This window comes from Clinocottus analis, unplaced genomic scaffold (assembly GCF_023055335.1).
Source record: "Clinocottus analis isolate CAN_PGR_092001 unplaced genomic scaffold, fCliAna1.0.p SCAF_20, whole genome shotgun sequence".
In the NCBI taxonomy this organism is placed as follows: domain Eukaryota; kingdom Metazoa; phylum Chordata; class Actinopteri; order Perciformes; family Cottidae; genus Clinocottus; species Clinocottus analis.
Window position 1 is genome coordinate 1,175,208 of NW_027175932.1, and position 14,314 is coordinate 1,189,521.

The 14,314-nt window shown below is 46.4% G+C and overlaps 1 protein-coding gene across 2 annotated transcripts in view; it reads right to left on the reverse strand.

Moving 5' to 3' along the window:
- Positions 1-14,314, reverse strand: part of plxnb2a.1 (plexin b2a, tandem duplicate 1) — a 96,919-nt gene that overhangs the window by 3,995 nt on the left and 78,610 nt on the right. For both annotated transcript variants that reach the window (XM_068586313.1, XM_068586314.1), the window contains 28 exons: positions 14,069-14,169; positions 13,378-13,504; positions 12,422-12,590; positions 11,876-11,987; positions 11,676-11,787; positions 11,028-11,129; positions 10,849-10,944; positions 9,852-9,939; positions 9,435-9,598; positions 8,611-8,759; positions 8,302-8,434; positions 8,082-8,218; positions 7,804-7,986; positions 7,553-7,667; positions 5,953-6,165; positions 5,768-5,851; positions 4,858-4,953; positions 4,551-4,687; positions 4,364-4,464; positions 3,674-3,903; positions 2,619-2,800; positions 2,459-2,525; positions 2,089-2,235; positions 1,752-1,829; positions 1,417-1,495; positions 1,110-1,210; positions 821-902; positions 421-572 (listed from right to left, as the gene is read on the reverse strand). In XM_068586313.1, the coding sequence (XP_068442414.1) occupies positions 421-572; positions 821-902; positions 1,110-1,210; positions 1,417-1,495; positions 1,752-1,829; positions 2,089-2,235; positions 2,459-2,525; positions 2,619-2,800; positions 3,674-3,903; positions 4,364-4,464; positions 4,551-4,687; positions 4,858-4,953; positions 5,768-5,851; positions 5,953-6,165; positions 7,553-7,667; positions 7,804-7,986; positions 8,082-8,218; positions 8,302-8,434; positions 8,611-8,759; positions 9,435-9,598; positions 9,852-9,939; positions 10,849-10,944; positions 11,028-11,129; positions 11,676-11,787; positions 11,876-11,987; positions 12,422-12,590; positions 13,378-13,504; positions 14,069-14,169 (3,537 nt within the window). The remainder of the gene's footprint in view (positions 1-420; positions 573-820; positions 903-1,109; positions 1,211-1,416; positions 1,496-1,751; positions 1,830-2,088; positions 2,236-2,458; positions 2,526-2,618; positions 2,801-3,673; positions 3,904-4,363; positions 4,465-4,550; positions 4,688-4,857; positions 4,954-5,767; positions 5,852-5,952; positions 6,166-7,552; positions 7,668-7,803; positions 7,987-8,081; positions 8,219-8,301; positions 8,435-8,610; positions 8,760-9,434; positions 9,599-9,851; positions 9,940-10,848; positions 10,945-11,027; positions 11,130-11,675; positions 11,788-11,875; positions 11,988-12,421; positions 12,591-13,377; positions 13,505-14,068; positions 14,170-14,314) is intronic.

Below are 14,314 nucleotides of genomic sequence, written 5' to 3' on the forward strand. Positions count from 1 at the left end.
GTGTGTACTAGTACGTGTCAGCGTGTGTACTAGTACGTGTCAGCGTGTGTACTAGTACGTGTCAGCGTGTGTACTAGTACGTGTCAGCGTGTGTACTAGTACGTGTCAGCGTGTGTACTAGTACCTGTCAGCGTGTGTACTAGTACGTGTCAGCGTGTGTACTAGTACCTGTCAGCGTGTGTACTAGTACGTGTCAGCGTGTGTACTAGTACCTGTCAGCGTGTGTACTAGTACGTGTCAGCGTGTGTACTAGTACCTGTCAGCGTGTGTACTAGTACGTGTCAGCGTGTGTACTAGTACGTGTCAGCGTGTGTACTAGTACGTGTCAGGATGTGTACTAGTACGTGTCAGGATGTGTACTAGTACGTGTCAGGATGTGTACTAGTACCTGTCAGCGTGTGTACTAGTACGTGTCAGTACCTTGACAGACAGCAGCCTCGTCAGGTAGATCTCCGTGATGGCTTTGGTCCTGGACTTGTCCTTCATGCTGCCGCGCTTTGACTTCCCCTCGTCCAGCTCGTCCTGAGGACGCACCAAGTGGAAGGTGTTGTCCTCCTCCAGCAGGAAGTTCTCTGGGGGGGGGGGGGGGAGGGAGGAGAGGGAGAGAGGGAGGGAGAGAGGGAAGGAGAGAAGGAGGGAGGTGAAGACTTTAACTGACATGTTTTCATGTCTTTATTCAGACATGACGGCAGATGAAAAGATACCAAAAAATGAGGAAAAACGAAGGACAACTGTTGAGTGAACAACCTTCAGGGTCCAGACCTGTGTGTGTGTGTGTGTGTGTGTGTGTGTGTGTGTGTGTGTGTGTGTGTGTGCATACTCTCTTCGTAGCTGTCTTGGTGCTGGTGGAAGGCCTGCGTGTGCAGGACTCTGGACAGAACCAGCGTGGCGTTGTCTCGAACCTGGAAGACGAGAAAGAAAGAATCCTGAAACACTCGCAGCTTAAAATGAGTAGAAACAGCTCAGAGTTTGGTTGAGAAGCAGCTGAAGGACTCAAGGACTCAGAGACTCAGAGACTCAGAGCCTCAGAGACTCAGAGACTCAGAGCATCGTGTGTTCTTTCTGATGCATGTCTACAATGAAGTTGTGTTGAAGGTGTGGGTCCTCACGTTGTAGTGAGCCAGCGTGTTGAGTCTCTTCCAGCGGCCCTCCTTCTGGGACGTCAGGTCCAGGTCGGACAGGATCTGACCCGTGGAGCCGGGACGCCACTCTGGACCAGAACATATGAAATATATGAAATATTAAAGGATGAAATATAGATTATAAAACATGCTGCCCAGCTGGAGACATGAAGGCTGCTGTTTATTAAAGTCTTTATGAGCCTTTATGAATAGCATTAATGTTCATCTTCACGCTGCAGTTCCACTACCAACAGGCAGGAGGAGACAAACTGCAGGTGGAGATCTCTCTCCTCACCCAGAGCCACGCTCTCCACCTTCGGCCTCTGCGAGTACGGCAGGTTCCTGTACACCTGATCGATGATCTTCTCCTTCACCTGCAGGACGGAAACGTGATGAGTTTACCTTCTGGAACGTGACGAATAGAAGAAATACAGCAGAGAAATATCACAGAGGTACTATCGTATCGTAAAGGAAGGTATCGTATTGCATCAGTGTTTCCTAACGCATGGTATTACAATGTATCACAATGTATCACAAAGTATCACAATGTATCACAATGTATCACAAAGTATCACAATGTATCGTCTCATAATGTATCGTATCATAAAGTATTGTTTCATAATATCGCACCTGAGTGATGGTGTCACAGTTCAACACCTTCACTGGAGTCACGTCCGGCCCCTCCCCATGCACCAACACCTGCAGGGTCTGACCACACACACACACACACACACACACACACACACACACACACACACACACACACACACACACACACACACACCTGTCAAACTCTCGCGCTTATTGGAATCAGCAGGAGCTTTTTGCTGGTTTTAACGTCTTTAAGCGTCTGCTTCAGTCCGACCTGCAGTCAAACTGTCAATCACTCACACAGGTACGAGACAGGAGGAGCAATAACATTCAGAAAAGTACTTGTACATGCTGGACACAGGCGTGTAGTACTCACCAGCACGCAGTACTCCACGTCGTCCCCCAGCAGCCCCGTGTCGTTCAGCGTGTACTTGGCTTTCTTCATCATGGCGTCCACCGGCCCTTTCTCCACCTGGTGCTTCAAGGCCTTGAACAGCTTGTAGAGAGGCTCTCCTGCCGTGTCCTGACACACACACACACACACACACACACACACACACACACACACACACACACACACACACACACACACACACACACACAGTATCAGAGTATTCTCAAGAAAAAAATAAAACTGAACAGATTCTAACAAAGGAAGAGAAACAGAAAAGTTTCTTGGAGTCAATTATAAGTGAAGGAACAGAAGAAGAAGAAGAAGAAGAAGAAGAAGAAGAAGAAGCTGTTACCCTGAGGAACTGATAGATACAGATGGACATCCAGTTGCAGAGCATCCTCTCCACCACTGTCTCCGACCTACAAACACAGAAGATTTTTAAAAAACAGACATTTTTCTTTCCTTTCAAAGCTTTTACTTTGAAAAGCCGCGGCGAGTGCCGGCGTCCTCACCTGCGCAGCATGAGTTTGGGGTTCTTGTTCTGCACGTGCTCGTCCATGAGCTCCAGCAGCAGCGTCCTCATGATGTCCGTGTAGTACTCCAGCTTCCCGTGCAGCGCCACCGTCAGCAGGGAGGCAAAGTAGCCGCGAGCCCGGGCGTTGAAGTCCGGCCGGCTCTCCAGCGTCCGGATGAACTGAGGGAGGAAGAGAGGAAGCAGCTCGTCATCAGACGGGGGAACGGCTCCTCACACTGACATTACTGACAATACTCAGTTATGATGTAGTTCATGGGGTCGCTTTGAGTTTTCCTCCTGTGGGAATAACGATATCGTAACATATAATAATCATATGGTAACGTATCGCAATGTATCGTCACATATTGTAACGATATTGTAGCATATAGTAACATATCGCAACAATATCATATCATGTTTCTTAACGCATGCCAATGTATTATAATGTATCGTAATATAATGTATCATAATATATTGTAATATAATGTATCATAATGTATCATAATATATTGTAATATAATGTATCATGATGTATCATAATGTATTGTAATATAATGTATCATAATGTATCATAATGTATCATAATGTGTCATTATGTATCGTAATATAATGTATCATAATATATTGTAATATAATGTATCATAATGTATCATTATGTACCGTAATATAATGTATCATAATGTATTGTAATATAATGTATCATGATGTATCATAATGTATCGTAATATAATGTATCATAATGTATCGTAATATAATGTATCATTATGTATCGTAATATAATCTATCATAATGTATTGTAATATAATGTATCATGATGTATCATAATGTATCGTAATATAATGTATCATAATGTATCGTAATATAATGTATCATTATGTATCGTAATATAATCTATCATAATGTATCGTAATATAATGTATCATAATATATTGTAATATAATGTATCATAATGTATCATTATTAGTTTTTACCCTCAGACGTATGACTTCAATCAAAGAGAATATCTCATTCTTTCCCCATAATTAATCTTTTAGGTTCTGAGTCTCTGCTCACGTTGATGAGGAAGGTTTTGCTGTTCAGCAGGTTGGAGAACTGGTTCAGCGCCTGAGCCACGATGGCCTTGCGGGCCTCTGGGATCTGGATCTTCCCGGTGATCATGGCGTCGTTGGCTCCGTCTTTGGAGGGCAGGAAGAAGTTGCGGTCGGTGTAGGTCTTGTAGTCCAGGAAGGGGATCCGGGCCTCGCTCAGCTCGCTGGTGTGGTCCTCCATCTCGATCATCAGATCTGAAACCAGCAGCTGGAGTCAGAGCTGGAAAACCAACTAAACCTCGAAAACACAAACTAACGACGCGGTGGTCTTTCACGAGAAATGAACCTTTTTGTCAAAGAGTCCGGCGGCTCTGAAGAGTCGCTCATCACGACTTCTGTTCTAAACACTACAGAGAGGATGACTGGAGGCGTCTACGTCCAGGAGAAGAACCCCAGCTCCAAACTACCCCACTGTCCTGAAGGAAGACCGTCTGAGCTGCTCTGGCACTTTGAATACGTGGGAATAAATCCTTCAAAACGAGAGTTACTAAGGTAACTATGGTTCTATGAATCCTGGATACTGTGAAACACTGCCTCTGGTGGTCATTTTTGGGATTATAGTCTTGTTTAAATGTCTTATGACTTCTTCTGCGTATTTTGAATACAATGTTCTCTACCGAGCAGATAAAACAAGTTGCAATGTGTGTTTTTCTACCTGTGAACTCTTTCTTGCAGCGATCTCGGACGCTTTCCTCCAGATTCTCCAGCTGGTGTTTCACCTTCTCGTACTCTCGTTCTGCCTGCTGACTCTTCCTCCTGGTGAGGAAGACATGCATGAACACGTCAACACACGGAAACCAGCGTGTGTGTGTGTGAGTGTGTGTGTGTGTGTGTTTTCGGACCTGTAACAGTACACGGACACGGCGATGAAGAGCAGCATCGGTATGATGACGGCGGGGATGATGATGGCCAGAGGGATGTCGTCCTTCGTGGCGTAGTACACCGAGTCCACCGTCCACTCGCCGCCGCCGAACTTCACCTGCAGGGAGACGGAGAGACTGAAGGTTCGAGTCCCAGGAGGAGGGAATGAAACCTCTGACACGCCTTCCATGAAGCGGAACCCTTTGATGCTGAAGGTGGAACGTCTTCGTTCTCAGAGCTCTGAACTCGTTTCAAGTGTCAGAAAACCAAACGCTGAGTTGTAAATACCACGAGCTCCAGCATGACGTTGGTCGTGTCTCTGCGCTGCCGTTTGGTTCTGGACTTCGGCTGCGACGACGGCGCCTCCAGGATGAGCTTATCGTCCTGCAGACGGACAGAGACGGCTGCATGAGTGACAACATGGTGCTATGCTTATTATGCTTTATTATGCTTATTACACTTTATTATGCTTATTACGCTTTATTATGCTTATTACACTTTATTATGCTTATTACACTTTATTATGCTTATTACACTTTATTATGCTTATTACACTTTATTATGCTTATTACACTTTATTATGCTTATTACACTTTTAGAAGCTTCTACAGGGTTCATACACATTCTGACGAATGGACTTACATGACTTTTTCTGAAATTTCCAAAACTTTTCACCAAATTTTTAAAACTTTTCACCAAATTTCAATTTTTTCACAAAATTTCCAAAACTTTTCACGAAATTTCAATTTATTTTTTTTTTACCGAATTTCCAAAATCTCCAAAACTTTTGACCAAATTTCAAAACTTTTGACCAAATTTCCAAAACTTTAACAAATTTCCAAAATTATTCACCAAATCTCAAAACTTTTCCAAAACTTTTCAACAAATTTTCAATTTCTTTTTTCAACAAATTTTCAAAACTTTTCACCAAATTTTCAAAACTTTTTAACCAAATTTAAATTTTTGGAAAAATATTTCCAAAACTTTTCATTAAATTTAAATTTTTTTTTTACCAAATTTCCAAAACTTTTCACAAAACTTTCAAAACTTCTCACAAAATTTTTATAAACTTTTCACCAACTTTCCATAACATTTTTTTTTTAATGATATGGAGCGAATTTTACAAAATGTCCATGACTTTAACCCAAGTGTGAACGAACAATCAAAGCATCCAGTAAAGTCAGAGACAACATTTCACCTGCAGGATGTTGACGTGACACGAGGCGTCTCCAACAAACGCCTGCGCCTCTCGGGCCGTCATGGCTTTGGCGAACCCTCGGCCCTGGCCAGAGAAAACAACAACAACAACAACAACATGAAGACAACATGGAGGCGGAGCGGCGGCGTGCCGGGCGTGAAGGCGGCGGCGGCGGCGGCGCTCACGGTCACGATGATGACGCTGGTCTCCGTGATGACGTTCTTGTCCAGCGGGTTGAAGGTCGGGTCGGCGTGGTAGTCGAAGCTCTTCAGCTCCTCCCGCTCGCCGTCCAGCTGCAGGACGACGCGCAGCGCCGACGCCTCCACGCCGCAGCTCTGCACCTTCGGGGAGAGGAACTGCAGCGTGGTGTCGTTCTTACTCTGAGCCTCCTGCACGAACTGAGAGAGGAGAAGAAGAGGAAGAGGAAGAGGAAGAAGAAGAGGAAGAAGAAGAAGAAGAAGAAGAAGAAGAAGAAGAGTTTTCATTATGATGACGTTTGTTTCCAGGATTAAGATCCAAAGTTAAATGTTACACAATTCTTTCACTTTAAGGGTCAACATATTTTAATAAAGTGTGAGTGTGAATGGTTGTTTGTCTATATGTCTGCCCTGTGATGAACTGGCGACCTGTCCAGGGTGTACCCTGCCTTCGCCCCTTGACAGCTGGGATCGGGGCTGCACGGTGGTGTAGTGGCTAGCACTGACGCCTCACAGCAAGAGGGTCTGTGGTTCGGATCCCGGGCGGGGCGGGGTTCGGATACTGGTCTGGCAGGTCCTTCTGTGTGGAGTTTGCATGTTCTCCCCGTGGCAGCGTGGGTTCTCTCCGGGTTCTCCGGCTTCCTCCCACAGTCCAAAGACATGCTGCATAGGTTAATTGGACTCTAAATTGCCCGTAGGTGTGAATGTGAGTGTGAATGGTTGTTTGTCTATATGTCTGCCCTGTGATGAACTGGCGACCTGTCCAGGGTGTACCCTGCCTTCGCCCCTTGACAGCTGGGATCGGCTCCAGCGCCCCGCGACCCTAATGAGGATAAGCGGTTAAGATAATGGATGGATGGATGGATATTTTAATAAAATGTTTTTATTCTTATTCACACAAAGTTGTCGCAAACACGATGAAACACAAACACAACAAAAAGGTGGACAGAAAAAACACACTGGAAGTGAGAGAGAAATAGAATTGATGAAGCAAAAACTAAACAGAAGAAGAAGAAAAACAAACTTCCAGCAGAGAAATGAAGTCGGAAAAAAAGAGTGTGTGTGTGTGTGTGTGTGTGTGTGTGTGTGTGTGTGTGTGTGAGAGTGTGTGTGTGTGTGTGTGTCAGAAACAGAGAGGAAATGAAATACCACTTTGAACAAAGAACCAACTCCATCAATCTGCCACAACAACAACAACAACTTCCTGAAGCTGAAAAGAAGTTTTAATTAATTTCTCTTCAGCTCGACTGGAGCCAAACATAGAAACTCCTCTGGTTGTATAGAAGTCTATGCTTCATGTGTTGAAGCTGCATTCTCTCTCCTGACCACCAGGGGGCGACTCCTCTGGTTGTATAGAAGTCTATGCTTCATGTGTTGAAGCTGCATTCTCTCTCCTGACCACCAGGGGGCGACTCCTCTGGTTGTATAGAAGTCTATGCTTCATGTGTTGAAGCTGCATTCTCTCTCCTGACCACCAGGGGGCGACTCCTCTGGTTGTATAGAAGTCTATGCTTCATGTGTTAAAGCTGCATTCTCTCTCCTGACCACCAGGGGGCGACTCCTCTGGTTGTATAGAAGTCGTTCTTACCTCTACAGGTGTGGAGCAGTTCTGGGAAAACTCGTTGGGGAGCGTCAGGACTTTCATGCTGGCTGTCTGGATCAGATCGAAGCCGCTTCCCACCACGACGATCTTGCGGCCACCGCTACACACACACACACACACACACACACACACACACACACACACACACACACACACACACACACACACACACACACACATATATTTATTATCTTCTACAAAGACACTGAGCGATCACGACCTTGACATGACCTCACCACAGGAAGCTGTCCCTGGGGTAGTAGTCCGTGACCTTGGGGTTCTCAGAGTATTGGTACGCGGCCGCCACGTCCTTGGTGGTGTTTTTGCCGTACTTCACCGTGACGGCCAGCAGGTCGGAGGGAACCTTCTGGCCGCGGTACTTCCCGGTCCTGCAGGTGATCTGCAAGCCGAACGCCACGCTGAGGAAGAAGAGGATGAGGAGGAGGATGAGGGAGAGGTTTAGTGACCCCGCCCCCTTCAGGTAAAAGGTGAGCGGGCGCGGGGAGCTCCTTACACTTCACAGGGAACGCCGCCCACGCTGATGGACACGTCGGCCTTGGAGGCCGTGTCCAGGTCTTCACCCAGGACGGTGATCACGGTTCCTCCGGCCGCCGGGCCCCTCGCCGGCCGGACGGACAGCGGCTTGGGGTCCTGGAGGGGACGGAGGTCAAGTAGTTGTATATATATACACATATATATGTATTTTTGTACTTTTTGTTTGGGTGGGAACGTACCCGGTAGGTGAAGAGCACCTGGGACGTCCCTCGCCGTCCTCCCTCCACTTCGATCTCCACCGGTCCGCTGTTGAAGCGCTCGAAGGGAAAGTCCACCGGGGGGCGCCGCGCCGGCCCGATCTCACACACCACGCTGCACGCAGAGGAAGTACTGCTGTGAGGTACTTGTACTCCAGTATTACATGTCCTACTTTCTACTGTACTCCATGTAATTGCTACACACACTACTTGTCCCTGTACTACGCACTACTTGTCCCTGTACTCCGCAGTACTTGTCCCTGTACTCTGCAGTACTTGTCCCTGTAGTACCTGGTGGACACAGAGTACTGCTCCCCCTGGTGGACACAGTCCACGCCGGCCACCGTGATGCGCTGCACGTCCTCTCTCTGGATGCCCATGTTGGATCCTGTGATGGTGACGTTGATGCGTCCGTTCAGAGGCCCGAAGCGAGGGAGGATCTGAGAGAGAGTGTTGCTGTTATTATGGGATGCATTCTGGGGCATTTTTCCACGAGTTCAAACATCTTTAAATGTCTCTGTTTTGTCCTGAAACATTGCAACATTACGTGTCGTTACATATTTAAACATATTTCACGTACACACATTGTGTTTCCTTGTAGGATTAAACACTAAACAAGGAAACACAATCTTCTAAATTCGTTACATATTTTGGAAATATGTAACGAATCTTCTAAACTGCGGCGACGCGTAAAGTTACAACGTTTCAGGAGATGAAACGTTGTAACTTTCTGCTTCGCTGCATTGAGAACATTCGTTACATGTTTCTAACAGAACGTTCTGGTTCTGTTTGTCACTCGTCGTGCGATTGCAGCTCATCAGATCTTCTCCGCTCGCTGCTCTCAGATCTCACGCAGCTTGTTTGTTTGTTTGTTTGTTTGTTTGTTTTTGCCACAGAGGATGAATGTGAGACATCGATGACGGAGGGGAAAGCAACATGGAGGATCTGTTGAGACACGTTCTGCTCCACGTGTTCATATATTTAAATAAAGTACGACGTTTGAACTCAGACCGGCCGGACCGGGGATCGAACCCGCGTTCCTCTCGGCCTGTTTTAACCCCTCGTTTCCACCTGCACCTGTGACCTCGCCGCTCAGGTGTCTAAAGGGAACTCACGTCGGTGATCTCGGGGTCGGGGCAGCGGGCCGGCGCCGCCGCCGGGCAGAGGCCCCGGTACACACAGCGCCGGGGGCCCGAGCACCACACACACTCGTACCGGGCCTCAGCGTGTCGACACAGACTGCAGTCACCTCGACCCACGGAGCAGTTATACAGCACCACTGGAGGAGGAAGAGGAGGAGGAGGAGGAAGAGGAGGAAGAGGAGGAAGAGAAATAGAATAAAGATCAGAAGAGTAGAAGTCGAAGAAGTGGAATTGAAAATAAGAGAAAGTCAAAAAGTGTAATAACTGCTTTCACACGCTTGATTTATGATTCTGTAAAAGTGTGTGTGTGTGTGTGTGTGTGTGTGTGTGTGTGTGTGTGTGTGTGTGTGTGTGTGTGTGTGTGTGTGTGTGTACTCATGACACACCAACCTGTCAGGGTGCTGTCAATCTTCCTCTCAGTTTCTCTGTCTTTGATATGGAAGGAGACGTTCACCTCCTGCTGCTTGTCATAGGAGAACTACACACACACGCACACATGCACACCGCACACACACACACACACACACACACACACACACAGACACACACAGACACACACAGACACACACACCATCAGGTTTACATTAACACAGTCACAAAACATTCCTCCCTCTTTGGAGCTCAACACTAAATTACCTCACATCTATCTAACTGTGAAACACTCCAGCAGCCATAAATCAATGTGTGTGTGTGTGTTTGTGTGTGTGTGTGTGTGTGTATATAGCAAGACAGTGAGCACACACACACACACACTCTTTAACCACGTATCGTCAATCTTTAAGCCTCAACAGGAGGATCGATGGAGGCAGAAAAGTGGAAAAACTGAAGCTTGTGACTGAAAAACAAAGACGTTGCTCTGAGGCCCTCTAGGGGGCGCCAGCACACACACACACACACACACACACACACACACACACACACACACCCTGTATTTACCAGTGAATAAGCATAGTGAGCGTCAGCATTAACGCAGGGTAAATAAACACATTAACGTCGATATGAAACACATGAAATGCGACAACTTGAGCTTCAAACTTCTCCCGACCCCCAATTTAATCTGCTCTCTAATTAACCCGCTAATGATCCTCTAATCACTCTAATCGTTATTAATGACACTCTAAACGCACCCACAGAGATGGTGGAGGCCTCAGAGCTGCTCATGGACAACACAGCGATTCTTTAAGTGGACTAAATGTGTTGAGAAGGAAAAACAAACGTGACGAACGAATGAATTGTGTTCTGTTGATTGTTTCTTTGCAACGTGAAAATGCATCTCTGAAGTGTAACATGAACATCCTGAGGGTGTGCAGAGGGGTACAGCTGCTGACACACAGTACAAATACATAACGTCCATAATGCTGAACCGACGCGGTTCCTCGACACTGACCTCGTAACCCGTGAAGCTGAACTTTGACCCCTGCTCCTGCGTCACCGTGGCCTCCGTGTCCTTCATCAGCTCCGTCCCGATGGAGAACCTCGGCTTCTGCAGACCGGAGACGTCGTTATTGACACGAACCACAAGGCGGCCGGCGGAGGTAACCGGAGGTAAAGGGGGCGGGGCCTCACCGTGTAGATGTCCAGGTTTCTGCCCTGGAAGCTGATCGGGATCTGGAAGCCGACGGGGATCAACAGCGGCTCCGGAGACTCGAACTGAGGGCAGCGGCCGGCCTGCAGGCCGACGAAGAGAAACCAACAAGAGCTCAACACAAGAAGCAAGAAGTTCATGAACATCTGGCGAGCAAAAACACTGACCGTGCTCTGAAGGTCACACCTGTGTGGAATTAGCGCTCTAGCTATTTGCTAGCTAGCGTACAGCTGCGAGTTAGCCATCTTATCGAGTTACGGTGGAATTAGCAAGTTAGGCATCTAGCTAACTAGCGTACAGCTGGAAAGTTAGCAATCTTATCAAGTGACCGGTTTGTTCTGGAGCTAGCATAGCATTTAAGCATTGTGGAATTAGCACTCTAGCTATGTTGCGAACTAGCATACAGCTGCAAGTTAGCCATCTTATCGAGTGGCCGGTGTGTTCTGTAGCTAGCGTAGCATTTAAGTATTGTGGAATTAGCACTCCAGCTATTTTAATAATTCCACCATGTTTTAATGCTGCATTGGTTAAAGAAAATGATGGAGATGCAAACGCTCTCCTCCTGGCGAGACAACACACACACACACACACACACACACACACACACACACACACACACACACACACACCTGATCTGGTTTCACGATGTGTCCTCCACCAGCAGCAGCATCGTTGTCGCTGCAGCTGTGAGCCAGAGCGTTCCACTGACAGCCCCACTCGCTGGTCACACACGCTATGCAGCTGAAAACACACAAACACACCACAGACTTACATACACACGCGTGTCTTTCAAGTGTGTGTGTGTGTGTGTGTGTGTCGTCCATCTTACGGTGAGTTCTGGTTCTTCCTGACCGTAGCGGCGCAGTTGTAGAAGTGATACTCTCCGGACGTCACCTTGATTCTGTCGTTCACCAGAACCGTGACCGGGATGGACATGTAGTCTGAACACACACACACACACACACACACACACACACACACACACACGAAAAGATTTGTCACAATCCATATTCGCATTAATGCCAAGAGTCACATGAGCAGATTGATGCCACTCTCCTGTTTTCTTTGCTAAACATGAAGCTCCAGCCGGTTAGCTTAGCATAGCTTAGCATAACGACTGGGAACAAGGGGAAACTGCTAGCATGGCTCTGTAGTAAAGTCATAAAATCCACCTCCCACCACCTCTGAAGTTAATTCACATGTTACATGGACACTATAAATGTGTATTAAAGCCCAGCTCTCACCCTGCTGGTGGGGCGTATGTCCATATATATATATATATATATATATATATATATATATATATATATATATATATATACATATATTATATGTATATATTATATGTACATGACTATATTTGTGTGTTTCCTACCCTGGTGCTTCGGCGTGACGGGGATCCGTCCCAGGTCCGGCAGCGAGCAGGTGACCCGCACCTGGCTGTCGGCGATGACCATCACGGCGTCGCTGCTGAAGGAGCCGAACTCGCACGCCAGCCGGTCGGAGCTGCGCAGCTCCGGGAGCGCCGGGATGTAGATGTCCACCTGCAGGAGGGAGGAGGCGAGGAGGGAGGAGGCAAGGAGAGGAAGGTAGGACAGGAGACAAGGCGAGCGAGTCAAACCAAAAGGTCATCACGCGATATGCAAGCTCCTAGATTAAAGACCGACATATTTTACACCTTTTAAATCTATTTCTGGCAACTTCTGTCCGATCCATTAAACACTGGACAACGTGCTTCATCACGCTGATGCTAATATCCTGTAAACTCAATATCGCTGCAAAGCAGGTGAACTTATTGAATATTCATGTCGACCTGAAACCACCGGGATGTTAAATGTAGAAGTCTTTATTGTCTTTGCCAATGAAAGAAGAACTTTAAGAGTAATAAATTAATCTGCATTCAGAAGACGTTCCACTTTAACTGAGTCTGCATCGTGTTATTAATAATCTGACCTGATTAGCATTAGCGCGCCGTCATAATGTCGCTCTGATTGAGACCATCTGCATACAAACACTTTCTTTTCTTTACAAACTCTTTTTAAAGCCCAACGTCTGCGCGCGGGGAAGTGATCCTGGGAGCAGAAAGGCATGATGGGTAAGGAGGGAGGGTCGATTACTCGCTGAAGCAGAAAGTTCAGACGCAGCAAAGCGATACGATTCCCTGTCGGCTTCGCTGCTTTTTGTCTTCTGGAAACTATAAAGAGTTTTAATCTGCTGCTATGCTTTTTAATCTGATATTCCTGTGGAGGTTGAGAGCTTCTTCAGCTCACAAAGCAGCCGTGAGCACAAACAATAGGGATTATATTAGATTATTACAGATTACTGTCCTACCTGCTGCGTCTTGCTGCAGCTCAGGTTGGGCGGGTCGAAGGCCTCGATCTGAACACACCGCTGGTCGGGCGACCACAGCCAGATCTTATCCTCCCACCACCGGCTGCACGCCGTCTTCCTGGTGCACCTGGAGGAGAGGAGGAGGGTTTATATTAAAAAAACATTTTCACGCATGAATTTCATCAGAACAGGTAGAAAAGTGATGCTGAGAGCGTCATCCTGTCAGCGTTACTGCCTTTAAGTAATTAATCATGCACATTTTTAGAGACATCAATCGTTTCATCTCGTCACGTGTATCCTGTGTCTTTTCAAAATAAAACCCGTGCATACAGTCTCTCTCTTTATGATCAACGTCTCCACAGAGTTACGTTCGCTGCAGAGATTGAATCTGAGTTAAAGGAGCCGTTAATGACCGAGTGAAAAATACATTATTACAGTAGTATTTGTTTCTACTTTATATACACCATGATTTATATATATATATATATATATATATATATATATATATATATATATATATATATATATATATATATATATATATATAATCTATATATTGATTCTTTATGTTCTTATCGAAGCTCCAACTTTTCTTAATTTTTCAAGTTTTAAAAACATTCCACTGTATTTTATTTATACACATATTGAAAATGCACACTCACACACACAACACACACACACACACACTCACCTCCCCTCCAGCACACACCAGCCGCAGTACGGGTCCTTGGTGGAGATGCAGGAGCTGCAGTCGGTCTTCAGGCTGCAGGCCTGCACCGGCACCTTGCTGATCTGAGACACACACGGGCTTTTATTGTGAAAGGGCAACACCCAGGAGCTTCAATCACACGAAGCAAAGACAACACACATCCTCCAAACACACATCCTCCAAACACACATCCTCCAAACACACATCCTCCAAACACACATCCTTTAA